This window comes from Bufo gargarizans, chromosome 1 (genome assembly GCF_014858855.1).
Source record: "Bufo gargarizans isolate SCDJY-AF-19 chromosome 1, ASM1485885v1, whole genome shotgun sequence".
NCBI lineage: Eukaryota > Metazoa > Chordata > Amphibia > Anura > Bufonidae > Bufo > Bufo gargarizans.
In genome coordinates, this window is record NC_058080.1 from 346270645 (window position 1) to 346288087 (window position 17443).

The following is a 17443-nucleotide window of genomic DNA, read 5'->3' on the forward strand; positions in this document are numbered from 1 at the left end:
AGCGCAGCCAAGGGCTGGAGAAAAAATTAGGACAGCACCGCGTGGTGAAACTACCCAACGCTCTACATTGTCTCAGACCCAAAAAACCTGTGGCCATCCCCTGAAAGGCCAGGGGAGAAAAGAAACAGGGAAGCACTGAAAACCAAACGAGTGGGGGAAGCCATAGCAAGGCTCACATGTGAAGGGAGGGGACTCCCCTCACCGCAAGGCCAGGAAAGAAGCTAAGCGCCCCATGTAAAGGTGAAAACCCAAGGCTGCTAGAGGAAACCGCCAACCCTGGAGAAGGAGGGGGTTGTAGGTAAAAAACCAGGAAAAGAACGATAGCTCCTGCGTCCCCAAAAACAGGAGACGAGGCACAAGCCTCCGAAAACAAGATATCACCGTGAAGCGTAAGACCAGAGGAAACTCTGGGCATGTGAAGTATCATGGAAAAAAGAAGCCAGATACAGGCCAGGCAACCTCGGCAGGACACACTGGACTGAGAGACATGGGAGTAGAAGGAGAGCACTCCAAAAAACCTAAAGAGGAAAGGTCCTACAACAGGAGGAGGTCCCTCCCGAAGGAGACCATACGGTGGAACTGCAAACCGCAGCACTAAACCACTCAATACCAGGTACTTGACGTGGGAGGATGGAAAAAAAGAGACACAAATCCAAAGAGGACCTCAAATGAACAGGGACTCCCGAAAGGAGTACCCAGTATGGGCTCACAAGGAACCAGGAGCTGAACCACCAGAAGACAACGCAAGCCAGAATCTCCAGGAAAGGCGAAAAGAAACCACCATAGGGGACGGGGCATTGGCCATGGACAACTAGCCGTACCAAGAATATTGACCAGCAAACCTTAAACATTGTCCCAGAGAGGGCAAGTACAGCAGCTCGGGATGTACCACAAAACGACAGACATCCATATGCATAAGGAATGCAGAAGTCACCATGAAAAAACCGGGGTAGCCTACATAGAAATGTAGAAACCAGCTGCGACCGGCATACAGAAAACTTCCAGGGGGGAGAAAGTACCAGACAGGTGCAGACGACGGCAAGGTCCAAGAGGACTGCCCCTTCGCCATGTAGCACAACTAAGCAGAAAATACAAGGGAACACCGAAAACACCTGGACCCAGAAGGAACTACGGGGCCCTGTCCGATACCAGAGCAATCAGCTGAAAATTCAGACAGGTGTGTGTGGCGCTCAGGAGGCCCTGTCCTTGACCCGTCAGGGAGGACGTCCAGCAATGATAAAAGCCGTGGACCCAGAAGGATTCCGTGTGGCGGACATCCAGCGATGACAGAAAACCGCAACCGCGGCCGATGCCACCAGCTACGTGTCCAAACAAGGTAGAAGATCCAGAGGAGATCCTTGTACTTCACCAGGAATGGGCCGCTCAGCAATTAGGAAACAACGCGAGTACTCCCCTATAACATGGGGTAACGCGGAGCACAGCATACCGTAGTACCGTAAAGAGAAGGCAAGAGCAACTACAGCACAAAGGCCAACAACCACCTGGCCACGGAGTAGGGAGCGTGGTTGAATGAGGACCACCCGCCGGATCAGACAGATCGGTCATATACTGGAGCTACCAGAAGTAGCAGTAGACCGACAAGGTGGGGGTTGGGCTGGGCCTGTGGCCATCCTGCCAGACATGGTAACCATGCACATGCTGAACGAAGGGGGCCTGGTGCAGACAGTGCCTTGAGAGGTACAAGGAGACCAATGAGCGCGACAGTAAAAGGAGTGGCAGATGTATGGAAGAACCAAATGGATGGAACCAACAACCGCAGCACAGATTAGAACTCGTGGGCAGAAAACACCCAGTAATACAGAAACTGTCTGAGCTACAGACCGCACCACAGGGCCCAGCGCTTGGGGTACTACAAACACACGCCTAAAATATGGGTAAAGTGGCTGCATGTTGCCAACTAAGGAGAGTGGAAACATAGCCACAGCATCTGGGAATGAGACAGCATTCGGAGGGTACAGGTACACAACCTGTAAAGTAGAAATATGGCTGTGTTAGAGGAACTACATTTAAGATCGAAGCAATGTGGCCGCATGGTGCACCCTAGACCCAGAGAGGTGCAACAGCAACCGCGTTAAGAATGGAACCCAGTAGGGCCGCACGGTACCACAAAGAACAAGACAGGTGCACACCACAATCAGGTAGGTGCAATGGCAACAGAAACAGGGCCGCATAGTACACCCTAGAAGCCAGACAGGTTGAACGGCTGCAGCATCGGAGACGGTTCAGGGACTCAACCCATGAAGGGAGTAAGATGGCCGTTTGGTGCACACTATGATGAGGTAGGTGCAATGGCCACGGCAATTGGAGGAGGCCTCAATATCTCGTCCTGTAAGGAAAGAAAATGCCACATGGAACACCATAAAGCCGGACAGGAGGAACGGCTACCGCATCCGGAGATGGCTCAGGTACTCCACCTGTTAAGGGATCAAGGCGGCAGGGAACAGACAGGTAACTGAACCGGACAGGGGCAATTCTAAGGCAATTGAAAGTGGCCTCTACATTCCGCCCGTAGGGAGAAATGTTGCCGCATGGAACACAACAGAGCCCGCCAGGGGTATCGGCTACAGCACCGGAGATGGCGTAGGTACTCTACCTGTGAAGGGAGCAAATTGGCTGGGAACAGACAGGCGCAATTGCAGCGGCAATTAAAGGCAGCCTGTATCTCTCGCCAGGAAGGGAGAAATAGTGCCGCATGGAACACCATAGCGCCAGCCAGGGGAATCTGCTACAGCATCAGGAGATGGTGTAGGTACTCCACCTATGACAGGAGCAAAGTGGCTGGGAACAGACAGGTGCAATTGCAACGGCAATTGAAGCGGCCTGTATATCTCACCCGGAAGGGAGAAATAGTGCTGTATGGAACACCATAGAGCCAGCCAGGAGTAATGGCTTCTGTAGGTACACTACCTAAGCAAAGGGGCAAGGCGGCTGTACAATTGCTCTGAACTCACCAACCTACAGGAGGCGATAGCCGAGCTAACCGCTTGCCCAGAACAGGAACTCCCTGTAATGAGGTAGAGTGGCGAACACCAACCCCAGGATGGGGACCCCACGGAAACACTCTCAAATGTGTAGAGGATAACCCCTGGTATAGGGGAACCAGGAAGGCTTGTCAGGGACAGCTTATGGCAGTGGTGCAGGAACCCCCCTGTTAAGGAGAAGGCGTACGTATCAGACACCGGGTAGGTGACTCAGTATGCTAAACACGGGGACGGCTGCCTTACCTGTGCGGTTGAATACCTGTGCGGTCAGGGAAGCACCATCCGAAAATCCACTAGAGGTGATACCAACCCTGTGTAGGTAGGAGAGGTTCCTCTGTGCACGTAGTCTTGACCTCCCAGAGGGCTTCTACATGGAGGAAGACCGCCTGATGCTCTGTTCCGAGGGAATCGGTGCAGAGGTGTCCCCAGAGGCAACGGATGGGGTGACAGGAAGGATTCATCACCAGCCTCAGGCCTGTCCTGGGGGGGATCCGAGGATGCCGAGGAGGGGTGGGACCCCGTTGAGACCACCCGAGGGTGTACTGTGAGCTACCCCTCGCCGAACCCGGGTGCAGGTACCCCTAACTGAGCATGCCCCATCTGCAGGGAGGACCCTGGAGGGCAGAGGTGGCCGCAATTTGGGTTGGTAGCGTGCCAGCGACACTGCTAGGGAGAGTCGGCCAAGGTTCCCATGGCATTGACACGGAGGGACCCATTCATGGGGAACCTACACAAAAAGATTGTTCAGGGAAAACAATGGGATCTGGGAAGAGGTACTGCACACCAGCAGGGACAGGCTGACCACATGGCAGCCATTGTAGACAGCGGACGCACGTGAAAACACGTGGCGACCGAGGAGCTGTTGGGAGAAGAGATGCTCAAAAAGCAGCCAGCAGAGGCTGTCTATCCTGACCCGGACGCAGTGTTCCCCCAAAGAGGTGCAGCAGCAGCTGGTTCCCTAAAAAGAGGTGGTCAGTAGGGCTGCAGGGGACATGAAGCAATCGAGGGGTTAACCACCCCCTCCAACAGAAAAAACACGTTAGCCCAGGAAAGGGAGAGGAGATAGCTCCTCCCGAGGGCCGGGCGGGGCTCAGAAAAGCCCGGGAAGCAAGGGGGAGGGGCCGGGAAGATTGCGGCCTAGCAGGCCCAAAAGCCGGGGCCTCGATTTATGAGGCGGCCGGGAATGGAGCAAGGGGGGCGGGGTGAACCGCGGCCGACAGAGGGCCCACCGGACCATAAAAATAGGTGAGTAGGGTAGGGGGGGAGAAGCGACACCTGGGGATAGGCAGATCAGGGCAAACGGAGCACCTGGGAGCCGGGGACAGGCCATAGAAGATGAGGCCTAGTCCCGGCAGAAGCCGGGGACTAAAGTAGCGGGGAAGCCAGGGAGAGACTGTGTGGCCAGGGAGGAGAGAAAAGACCAACCGAGGGGGAAAAGAAGGGAGGAAAAACCATGAATATAAACCCCCCCAGGAGGGGGGGGGGGGGGGTTGGCTAGGAGGGAAGAAGAGGCTCCCCAGGACCCCCAGCTAAGGTGGATCCCATCCCCCTGGCCACAGAAGGGAACCTAACCCTAGGGCAGGGACAGGGGAGTATACTCACCATCCGATATACTCACCATCCGATGTCTTCGGGCGCAGCACGGTCACCCCTTCGGCAGACTCAACACGGGAACCGTGGGAATGCCGGCAAGCCACTGCGGATGCAGTCCGTGGGGACTGGGTGACCGGCGATGGTACCGAAGTACGCGCCCGCAGGGGGGGCAACTAAAGTGGAACACGATGGAGCCCCAGCCTGCAGCAGGTATAACGGTGGAAAAAACCGACCTGCGGAAGAGAGAAAAAAAGAAAAAGAATAAAAATAAACAGCAGAACCTGCAAAAAAGCAGGACAGGTCTGCCTCCTACGGACACTAGACTAAAACTGAATAGCCTCGTGCCTGTGGAGAGGGTATAGCCCACCTGGGAGGAGCCAACACTTTTTGTGTCTAGTGCCTCCTAGTGGTAGTTGGACATATACCCATGGTGCTGTGTCCCCCAATGCCATGCACGAGAAATTAAGCTCTCTCTAAAGACTGGAGGGGGTATAGCTGCCGTGGGAGGGGCTAACAGCTTCTGCCTAGTGTCAACACCTCCTAGAGGACATATACCCACAGTTCCTGCCCCCCCCCCCCCATGAATATGGGCAGAAGAAAAAAAAAAAAAAAAAAAAGCACCATTCTTGGCACGAAAAGCCATTGCACTTCGATGGATGGGGATAGGTGCTCAACTCTTAACCAAATGAAAAAAATATATATATATATAAAAAAAAAAAAAAAGATTATCCCCCATGGAAACACGCTCTTAGGCCTCATGCACATGGCCGCGTTCCGAGAGCGGACCGTGGAAACCAATGACGCAGTGCGCTCATGCTGTCAGGAGGAATCCCGGCCGGGTTTTCGCGGTCCGCTCTCGGCCGCGGAACATGGCCGTGTGCATGAGGCCTTTTCCTGAGAAATATCATACATTTACCTTGTCCCATATGTTTCTCTGAAGGGCAATGGTAAACTAAAGGCCACAATTGGAGCATTTACCGCAAGCAAAAAAAAAAAAAAAAAAAAAAAAAAAAGAGCTGGGTGTATGCATAATGCGTTTTCTTCCAATGCAATGGATGTTCACATATTTGAAACAGACTTTATCTTTTAGACAGTAGTATGTATTTCTATATGTTCAATTTACTATTAATATGTGCTCAGAACACAGAAATATTGTAGGCCAGAGGTCCCCAACCTGTAGCATTGAAGCCACATGAGGCTCACGAGCCCCTGCTGAGTGAATAATGGCTGTATGCTAGACCCCACCATTTGCATACTTGCATCGGGTCAAGCACACTAGAGATACATTTTTCTGTAGTGCAGGGAAAGGCTGTGTGCCAGGAGGAGGGGTAGCCATGAAAGACTACAAAGCAGTGTGTCTCCTCCTCTAGCTTTGCCACCTGAATCATCCATGAGGGCATCTCGTTCAAGGGGCTGTTACCTCTGCTCAACAGGCTTTCTGCTACTTGATAAGCCCAATGTCTGTCACTGGGATGAACTCATCTCACCCTGAACCTGCCCTCTTTCATTGTCTCCTCAAGCATGAGTGCATAGTGAGAAGAAGGCATGTCATAAGCACGTGGAAGAGGATGGGTAATAGGGTAAGTGAGCAGCCTTGCTTATGTTTCAGGCTATGACCACACAGATTCATCAGAAAACCTGCAAAGTATTCAGTCAAAAGCTGAAGCTGCACAGGATGCCATGAACGAGCTGGCTTTTGTTGCGGTACTGTTGGCGAGATGGCAGTGTTTTCCACTCAACCTTTGCATTGCAAGAGTATGACCATACAGGGTGTAAATGCTGCAGATTCTAAGCAGAGAAATTTAGTTTAGAAAATCCACAGCATTTTAGTGAACTTTACAGTTCACAGTAAACAGTACCCGCAAAGTGATGAGAAAACCCTGCAGCACCAAAATGCAGATGTAAGGCATTTTTTTGCATTGGTGACTTTCAGACTATTCCACTGTGGAAAATGTGCAGCAAACAATGTGTGGGCATGGGCCAAAGGTTGAAAGGCGTGGGTAAAACCTGAAGCATAAATTGGCATGCTGTGAATTTAAAACCTTCAGTGCCCTTCAGTTTTCAGTGTGGGTTTTCTCTGAAACGTGTGGATGAGATTTCTGACATCTGATCCACTTTGTGCTACTGTAAATGCACGCAGTTCCACTGCAGTGAATTCCCCACGTGTTGCTGTACCCTCACTGCCTGTAACTATTTCCAGCGGTATACTATTGCTTTTACAAACCTCTGTGTTGAATGCTGCAACCATCTTTCAGCAGTGAATGTGGCTGTCAATATAAGAAAGGTTGGGGACCACTGATCTAGGCAAATGAATAAGGATGCCAACGTTTAGTAGATGTACAACATATCCAAATATATGACAGTATGATATGGGCTTAAAGGAGATGTCTATTTTTTTTTTTTTTTATCTCTTTTCATATTTTACAGTGTCCTCCAAATCGGCTTAATATCATTTCTGTACAGATCTGGATTCCAGTCCTGGTGTGTTTACTAGCTTGCTTTTATGTCATCCAGTTTTCTCCTGGTCCTGGCTGCATCCTCACCCATCTAATTTACATTGGTGGGGGAACAGGCAGCATCATCTGATCTCCTGCATCCTCCAGCAACTGCACTGAAAATCTGATGATGCTGTCAATTCCCCACCCATATTAATTAGATGGGCGGGGATGACCACGAGAAACCTGGAAGAAGCACAAGCAAGCCAGTGGACACAACATCCCTGGAGGAAACACAAATGGCTACGGACAGCGTCATGTGAATGTAATCCATATCTGGAGATAGGGGCTTTACAGAAATTATATTAGGAAAACAATGATCGAAGGACATTGAAATATATGAAAAAGACTGAAAAAGAGACCAAACCATTTAATGTAGTTCTTCAAGAACTGCATACCTTTGTCCATTGTGTAGTGGACGCAGCGGGTTATTACAACACTGCTTCAATACACTGCAATGGAAACAGCACTGCAGTAGCCAGCTCTGTCCACTATACAGAGGATGGAGCTGTGTAGTTCTGGTGCCATTGCTGCTCATAAACAGCTGACCGGCAGCAGTGTTGGGTGTCAGACCCTTGCCGATCTAATAATGATGGCTTATGCTGATGATAGGCAATCAAAATAAAAATCAATGAGAACCCCAAGCAAGTGATAGGTATTGCTATGTGTGCGTTTTCATTATAAAGTAGCAGCAAATGTAAATATAAGTGACATGACATATTCAAGTATTAATTCTGGCTTTTACCAGGACTTTGGTTCTCCAAAGTGCAGATAGTTAATGCTGTACAGATCCATGTCCTCTGTATGCCAAGCAAAAGTCGTCTTCCACATTCCGAAATAGAGATATGGGGTATTAACACCTTCTATTATGATTCCACTCTCATACTCCACCATATCTAGAAGTGTTTTCAAGCCAGCAATGTTCCATAGTTGGATATCCTGCCGAAAACAAGGGATGTATGGTGACACAAAAATAGGCAATTAAAAACTTGATGCGCAAAATGAAAAGTAAAAGCATGAAAATAAAGTGTGAGGTATTCATCAACTTTGCCTAAAGGGAGTCTGTCAGGTGAATTAAGTCTAAACGAGTTACAGAGGTTTGTCATTCATAGCATTTTGTTTGCAGAGAAAACGTAGTTTGACCTGGTGTACAAATTATGCCGCAAGTGCCCAAAGGGCAGCAACATGTCCAGCTAGTGGTAAACCACACCCAACTGTTGGATGCAGTGAACAGGCTGAATGGTGAAAGCACAAGATTTCATTGTGACTAAGGCCAAATGCACACAGCCGTGGAACACGGTTGTGAGCGGTCTGTGGTATACTGGCCTGGAGTGTATTATTGTAGTGCAGCGGCGGCATGAAGCGCACGGCATCATAGCAACCAATGACGCCGTGCGCTCCTGCTGTCAGCAGGATGCCATGCCGGGATACCACGGATTGGCCTAACAGTTAAAATGACAAAGCCTAAAACCATTAATTAAGGCCAGGGAGGAGGTATCGAGCAAGTAAACCAAGCTTGGGACCACCCTTAGGGCACTAGTAAAGTCATTTGCCAGGTAAAAACTTCCAAAAATAAATGTGCCCTTGTAACATCCCGGAGTTATGTTACCAAACTCTTTTTCCCTGCTACGACATGTTAGGTGTATGTGTATTGTCCATCTGTATAATTTATTGTCATTATATGTATTTCTAGGCCTGTTTCATGTATTATGCTGTAATTTCCATGTACACCAGCAGGTGGCAACAGTATGTAGCAGGACCGTAGCCAGTTTAGTATTGCTAGACTGGAATAGTTAATTCCAGTTTAGTTTCCCCTCTGTGAGCAGAAGTGGGCCGGTCCCATGTCCTGTCTCATGGGGAAGAGAGGAAGTTCTAGTTAGTGTACCAGCCACCCCAGCTAGGGGAAGGTTGTGTTAGTAGGAGCTCCCAGTTCTAGGGATCCCAAACCAGGATCTTGTCTCGGTTGAGGCCAAAAGTTCAACATTCCCAGCCTGAGCCATCAGCCTCAGCTGGTTGACAAGAAAGCAGCCATCTCCAGCCTCCAGGAAGAGCCAATCCCTGTGAGCATAGCTGTGAGTACATATCCAGAGTCCAGGAGAAGCCAAATTCCTCCTCAGCTAGTCAGGCCCATACGAAGCAGAAGATAGTCAGAGCAGAAGATCGATACCTGCCATATTCTCCAGGCATATGATTAGAAGCAGAAGAGATATTGATCCCTGCCACATATTGCCAATACCTGCTGTGACCCAGGACTATTGCTGTAACTTGTATGTATTTATGCTGCCATTAAGTAAAGAGAAGTTTGAATTATATTACAAGTCTGGATCTCATTTACTGCTACCAAGTTCCTCAATTACGCCTACTAGCAACACTCAATTTATTGCAAGTGAGCCAGGATCCAGGAGTCCAGCCATACCCAGGTAGGAGACACCGTTGACATTACACAGAGACACTATCCCCACTCCTCATTCCTCACCTGGTACGCAAGTTATTACATCTTAAAGGGCCCTGCAACAGTACCTGCGCAAGCTGCAATTGGCGTCACAAACACACCATAGACTTCTATACATCTATCCTGACCCACTGCATAGCTGGCCACCGTCCTGCTCAAAGCACCCTCATGTTACAAAGTGCACTATTATTATTATTATTTTATTTATTTTTGGGGGGGGGGGGGGGGGGAATGTCTTACACTGTCATAGAGGGAACCACTGATGTCCGCTCCATATATAGGAGACATGAAGGTCAAATTCTTCCAGTATTTGCGCTCCAAATCATCGAAGTCTTGATGGCGAGGAGTGCAGTACCTAGGGGAGATGAAGAATAGATTAAACATATGAGTAAACACAAAGTCAGTTAATACATTGTACCAAAATACATTTAAAAGGGTTGTCCAGTGGCATAATTGAGGCATAATTTACAACACTTGTCCCATTCACTTGAATGGGATCAGCAGCTGATTGACAGGGGTGCCCCGAGTCGCCCCCCCACCCATTCTGATATTGATGACCTAGCCTGAGGATAGGTCATCAATATTATACCACTATATAAATATGCAGTCCAGAAAGAACACTACTAGCTGTGGGCCTTGAAGAAATGTTACTGTCGCACTATAAAATAGATTAAAATGCGCCTAAACACACTACTCCACAAAATGGTAAGTATAGAGGTAAATAGCGTTGTACTAAAATCCATCTATATGTCATGCCAATTACTGCTGCAGTGCCACTTGTATTCCACCAATGACATCCACAATATACTAATGACAGCTCCCACGCTGGAAATGAAAACGGATTCACTCACCAAACTCCTTTTCTTTCGGGACTGTATATTCATATTCATTTTAGTTGTTTGGGCTTTGATCGATATTGTTTCTATTGCCATCCAATATGATGATTTTGTACATTTTATATATGCCTTGAGGGCCTGCTTCTCTATGTAACAGGGCTTTCAGACAGTCTTCAGACCCTTTGACTTTTTTCACGGCATATCCTTTTTTTGGTCGGAGGGCACCAAACACAGCAGTGCCTATGACATGGGTCATCCTGCTTTTCGAGGGGCTACATTCCTTAATCTATAGTTTGTTTTCTAACATTATACCACTGCACGGCCTGTTTAAATGTCTTTGCACAGCTTTCCCATGCAATCAGCTATTATAACAAGGAAAGCAGTGGCTTTCCCTGGCAACGATACTACAGCTGACATTAGATGGACTATGTAATACATGGGAGGACGGGTCCAACTGCTCTGTGTTATCTGCTCCCCACCCTGGCTTAGTAATGGGTTTTTTTAGCAGGAGAAAATATTATGATGCCCTTATAGAAGAAAAAGAAAGATGTAATTGCTATAAGACCCCTTTAAACAGTTAGGTCTGGTCACATAGTAGTAAAGCGCTCCAGCTCACCTGTATCACGGAAAGAAAATCGTGCCTGGACCCTGTCCGATTCTAGAACGCTTTAACATGAAGGAATGGATAGAGCAAAACTAAAATCCAATTATATCTTTATTCAATACTCAAAGCAATACACATAGTGGGGAGATGGTATGCCGATACTCAGCTGACACGTTTCAGGGTACCATCTCCCCACTATGTGTATTGCTGTGAGTATTGAAGAAATATATCATCAATGGATTTTAATCTGTGCTGGATCCATTCCTTGAGGTCTGATCACATCTCTGAAGGTTACATAAAGTGAGAGCCATCATTGAAACATCACATACAGTTTATCAAATATCTGATTGCTATAGTTCAAAGCCTAATGTCTCACAATTGCATTAATACATCGAAAGTGATTTATTTTTATGCATCTTACTTGTCACTGTTCGCCAATTTTCGATATTCTCCCACAGTCATGGGTTTCTTTTGGATGTTATACTGAGTGAACAAGCCAGACTGACCAGTGACCACTTGCTGGATTGGAGCAGGAATCATCATTTCATCCAAGTCATCATAGGTCCGCCTAGGACGCCACTCTTTGGGGGGGATAATCTGCAGACATAACGTTCAAAAATGCTAAAACTGGTTTATTTGCTTCTTGGAATATATATGGAACATTAAAAAAGTCTCTATGCGCATTTCTGCCCATTATAAACTGCTGACAGCACTAGGTAGGGGCTTTGGAGCACAGTACAAACATACCTTTTGCAGAGTTTAATCATCAGGAGTAGTGTAGCACATGTAGTTTTACTCTAGCAGAATCTACTCCTGTGCCGGAGGGGTTGGGGGGTTACTGTGAGTATCATCTTCATTGAGCTGCTTCATAGCCCCTTCACTGTGTTATGAGTGACAGCAGTTGCATCCAACAGGAAGAAGACCACTATAGCTTCAGAGCACAGAGGGGCTGTGGGGCAGCACAATGCTGACAGCATCACCTTTAAGGCATTCCGTTAGTCATTCAGTCATAATAGAAGTCTATGGGCTGCAAAACGGATCTGTCCGGTTTATGTTACGCAGGCGAGGACTCCAGCATAACAGAAAATCTACGCCAACTCGATTGCTGGCATAAATTTAAACCATTTTCTACGACTAAAACAGGCATAGACAATAATGAATGATAGAGGCCTACTGTCCTGCCCCCCCCCCCCCCTTTCTTGCATATTGCGGTGCAAAAACCCTTTGCACTGCAATCTGCATAAGAAATATACCTAACTAGCAGAAGGACCTGGCTTTGCAGGGGTATATTTCATCTATTACATTTTATGTTTCCATGTGTCGTAAAAAGATATATCAACAGTATTCCCCATAACAGGGACCTCCACAGTGCCCGCCCCTTTAACATTGACCACCCCTTTCATGGTTGCCACCCCTTTAACAGTTACCTCCACCGTGGCCTCCCCTTTAACAGTGGCCTCCCCTTTAACAGTGGCCTCTACAGCAGCCGTCCGTTTAATAGTGGCCCCTGCCCCCCATGCATGTAGCAGTGTAGTTGTGCCGTCATACGTCATATGACTGAATATTTAAGGACCTGCGAACTGCTAAAACCTGTGATCAGTTGTTATGGCAACCTGGAGTAGGACCTGCGAGCTTCCCATACACCTGACGTACCTATGTGCCAAATTTGGTGAAAATCGGTCCAGTCGTTTGGTCACGCATAAAGAACGTCCAGACAGACAGAAACTCATATTAGAGATGTATGTATGTATGTATATATATCTATCTCTCTATCATAAGAGAGAGAGAGCTATAGAGAGAGAGAGAGAGAGCTATAGAGAGAGAGAGAGAGAGAGAGCTATAGAGAGAGCGCTATAGAGAGAGAGCTATAGAGAGAGAGAGAGAGAGCTATAGAGAGAGCGCTATAGAGAGAGAGCTATAGAGAGAGAGAGATAGAGAGCTATAGAGAGAGAGCGATAGAGAGAGAGATAGAGAGCTATAGAGAGAGAGAGATAGAGAGATAGAGAGATAGAGAGAGATAGAGAGAGATAGAGAGCTATAGAGAGAGAGAGAGAGATAGAGAGCTATAGAGAGAGAGAGAGAGCTATAGAGAGAGAGAGAGAGCTATAGAGAGCTATAGAGAGAGCTATAGAGAGCTATAGAGAGAGCTATAGAGAGCTAGAGAGAGAGCGAGAGAGCTAGAGAGAGAGCGAGAGAGCTAGAGAGAGAGCGAGAGAGCTAGAGAGAGAGCGAGAGAGCTAGAGAGAGAGCGAGAGAGCTAGAGAGAGAGCGAGAGAGAGCGAGAGAGAGCGAGAGAGAGCGAGAGAGAGCGAGAGAGAGCGAGAGAGAGCGAGAGAGAGCGAGAGAGAGCGAGAGAGAGCGAGAGAGAGCGAGAGAGAGCGAGAGAGAGCGAGAGAGAGCGAGAGAGAGCGAGAGAGAGCGAGAGAGAGAGAGAGCGAGAGAGAGCGAGAGAGAGCGAGAGAGAGAGAGAGAGCGAGAGAGAGCGAGAGAGAGCTAGAGAGAGCTAGAGAGCGAGAGAGAGCTAGAGAGCGAGAGAGAGCTAGAGAGCGAGAGAGAGCTAGAGAGCGATAGAGAGCTAGAGAGCGATAGAGAGCGATAGAGCTAGAGAGATAGAGAGCGATAGAGCGATATATATAGAAGAAGAAAGTCCGCAGCACTCCTTCAAGTAAAAAAGTGTAATTTATTCACACATGTCAGACATAGTGAATAAATTACACTTTTTTACTTGAAGGAGTGCTGCGGACTTTCTTCTTCTACTGAATTTGTCCCATATCGAGGGACCACCGCGGGCACCCATACAGCTATATCTGCACTTAAGGGAGTGCTGCCTGAACCTTTCCATGGATAAATATAAAAAAATATATATATATATATATATATATATATATATATATATATATATATATATATATATATATATTTATTTATTTTTTCTGGTTAGTAAATAGAAGCTGTAAATTCAAGTGTAAATCTGTTGCAGGATTTACGATACTCAGAATTTACAAAAGTCCATCTGCCCCAGTTTTTCTATTAATTTTTACAAGACTCACAATGAGAACCTCATAGGAATGAGTAAAGAAACTCACTTCTTGGCCAAACTGCAAGCGGTCAGTCAGTTACACATTCACTGTCGGTCATATGACACTACAATTTACATCATGTACCTTTCTAATGGGCTAGAGAATATATTTTTGTGGATGGGGGTGAGTCTTTTAAAGGGGTTGTCCATATTCAGGGGCCTTGCAGCCTGACTTTCTCATCACATCGCCAGACCCACAGAGGGAAACATAGTTACCTGCTGTCCATCACTAGGTTCCAGATCCTTTGGTGTCCCGCTGCCACTGACGTACTGCAATCCTGCTTGTGAACATCTTGTTTGACAAGAGTCACGTATACAGCTGCAGCAGACGGGTACCCCATACATTATGTCCTTTGGTCACGTGAAACATGAGGGACATGTCACAGTTGTATCACAGTTTTCCAAAGGAGCTGGAAATGATGCTCCTTCCGAAGGTCCAGCAACATGGGGGGGCAGGGGGTCATGCAAAAAGGCCCCCCAAATGTTGACAACCCCTTGAGGGCTACTTTCAGACCTACGTTCGGTGCGGCTCCGGCTTGTATCTGCACAGACGGATCCGCACCGATAATGCAAACACTTGTATCCGTTAATAAACTGATCAGTTTGAATTATTCAAAAAAAAAAAAAGTCCAAGTCAAACGAATCCGTCTTGACTTACATTGAAAGCCAATGGGGGACGGATCCGTTTTCTTGTGTCCCATTAAAGTATAACGTTGCATTTTGTGTCACAAAGTATATTACTAAACAATGTCTATTAAAGAGGACGTGCCACCTCTCACTTTAGCAACATCTTTTCTTAGAGCCTTCTTCAGTTATTCCTCCTATGAATAAATTCACTATTAGCAGCTGGGGGGGGGGGGGGGGGGGGGGGGGGTGTCCAAAGGCCATTTTCACACAGTCCTTATTTGATCAGTATTTGTAAGCATTTCGCTAACTATCCTGTGATCACTCATTAGCGATTATCTGGCAGATTCTCAGCCTGTGTAAGGGGCCCTTTAGACTGACAGTATCAGACTGTTAAGGGACTCAACCAGTTGAGCCCTAAAAGAAGACAAAACATTATTTTATTATTGGAAATAGAAGCATTTACTAAAATAGACATGACAGGAGTGGAGACCGCTCCTCTGTAAAGATATGACTGAGTAAGGCTACTTTCACACTTGCGGTAGGACGGATCCGACAGGCTGTTCACCCTGTCGAATCCGTCCTTCCGCTACTTCGCCGTGCCGCCGCTCCGTCCAGATTGACAGTGCACGGCGAGAGTCGCTGGACTAAAAAGTCAGACATGCAGGACTTTTAGTCCGGCGGCCTTTCGCCACGCACTGCCGCACTGCACCGGAGCTCCGCCCCCGTCCCCATTATAGTCAATGGGGACGGAGCGGCGGTCCGCCAGCACGGAGAAATAGCGGAAGGACGGATCCGACATGGTGAACAGCCTGTCGGATCCGTCCTGCCGCAAGTGTGAAAGTAGCCTAACACGGGTATACTGTTGTAATATAACTTTGAAGGCAATTATCAGGGATGATAATCCCTGCTGCATTTACCTGCAACAATCATCTCCTCTGTATGGGGACAAGCGATTGTTCCCATAGAGCAGGGATCAGCAACCTCCGGCACTCCAGCTGTGGTGAAACTACGACTCCCAGCATGCTCCATTCACTTTTCTGGGAGTTCTGAGAACAGCCAAGGAGGTGTGCATGCTGGGAGTTGTAGTTTCGCCACAGCTGGAGTGCCAAAGGTTGCTGATCCCTGCCATAGAGAATCATTGCTTTAGGGAAACAGATCATTGTTTAGACAGCACAAGTCTTCTGCCCAGAAACCATTATTTAGGTGACCTCAAGTGTCTGAGAATTTGCTTGTTCATTGACTGATCAGCGGCACATTTCCACAGGGTAATTATTGGGAACGACCATTCTTTCCATATATAATAGCCCTGATGATTGGCCCATGTAAAGGGGCCTCAATTGTTAGTGATATCCAATCATACTGCCAAACCTTTTTGCCACAACACTATAAGGGTATATTCACATGCAGCGGATTTTGTTATAGAAATTTCTGCAAATCGCATCTAAATTGGGTTATTTGGAAGCATTTCTGCAACAAAATCTACCACATGTGAAAACGCCCTCAAATGAGCACTTACCTTAGCAAGACCAGCTCTGTGTGCTCCCTGGGTTTCTATGTAAGCCATGTATTTGCCAAAATCCTGAAACTCTTCCCATGTGGGTCTAAATGTCATGATCTTACAGCCTGAATTCTGAGATGGTGTTGTTTCTGGTCCCATGATGAATACAAAGCCGGACTCTAGAATGAATCCAAGAACAAAAATATCTACTGTAAAGGAAAATGAAAACATGCAGAGACTTTAGATTAAAAAGTCACCCCCAAAATCTGTTTCAACATAAGCACACCGCTATGTAGGTTCAGTGTCCTGAAAAAAAAACCTTAAAGGGAACCTGTCACCGGGATTTTGTGTATAGAGCTGAGGACATGGGTTGCTAGATGGCCGCTAGCACATCCGCAATACCCAGTCCCCATAGCTCTGTGTGCTTTTAATGTGCATAATAAACGATTTGATACATATGCAAATTAACCAGAGAGGAGTCCTATCCCTGAGATGAGTCAGGGACAGGACTCATCTCAGATTAATTTGCATATGTATCAAATTGTTTTTTTTTTTTTTTTTTTTTTTTTTAACACGATAAAAATCACACAGAGCTATGGGGACTGGGTATTGCGGATGTGCTAGCGGCCATCTAGCAACCCATGTCCTCAGCAGTATACCCCAAATCCCGGTGACTGGTTCCCTTTAATTGTGAAACTCTGGTCCTCTAAAGCGCGGATGTGTTTCATTTTATTTTTATGCAAATAAGGTTTGTGTATTGTGGGCAGGGCCATTCAGTTCAGTGCACATGGCATCCCCTGCCTCATCACTACTGGCTCTAAAACCTTAGGGACTGTCACTCAAATAAAGAGTGGGAGAAGCTGGGAAGCATTATGGTGCACCAAAACCTTTCTTGCATAAGAATATTAATTTCTCAGGATTAGAGGAACAAAATTTCACAAGAAAGGTATGGTTATATTTTGGGACACTATGGAGGTATGCTTACTTTGAACCTGATTCTGGAGGTAACAGGAACATTGATGGAATGCCATACGTTGTTCAAGTTTGAAGGAAACCTTTTGCCTCCCTTATGGTGCCATCACTTAGATTAGTGGTCTGTCAATCATTTGATAACATAAAGTTAGAATTTACTGGTTAGCATTGTGCTCCAGAGAAGAGTCCGGCTTATTTATGAGCTCCTGCTCTCCCATCTGGCCTGCCGAGGGAAAACTAAGAACACTACCCAATCATTCCCATGTGGGTTGAGGGTGAGGGTGC

At 47.1% G+C, this 17443-nt stretch overlaps 1 protein-coding gene across 2 annotated transcripts in view; it reads right to left on the minus strand.

Moving 5' to 3' along the window:
* Positions 1-17443, minus strand: part of KDM4B (lysine demethylase 4B) — a 157073-nt gene that overhangs the window by 111915 nt on the left and 27715 nt on the right. For both annotated transcript variants that reach the window (XM_044306685.1, XM_044306692.1), the window contains exons 2-5: positions 16205-16365; positions 11404-11579; positions 9783-9897; positions 7836-8029 (exon numbers count right to left, since the gene is read on the minus strand). In XM_044306685.1, coding sequence (XP_044162620.1) covers positions 7836-8029; positions 9783-9897; positions 11404-11579; positions 16205-16345 — 626 coding nt within the window. In that variant the 5' untranslated portion in view covers positions 16346-16365. The remainder of the gene's footprint in view (positions 1-7835; positions 8030-9782; positions 9898-11403; positions 11580-16204; positions 16366-17443) is intronic.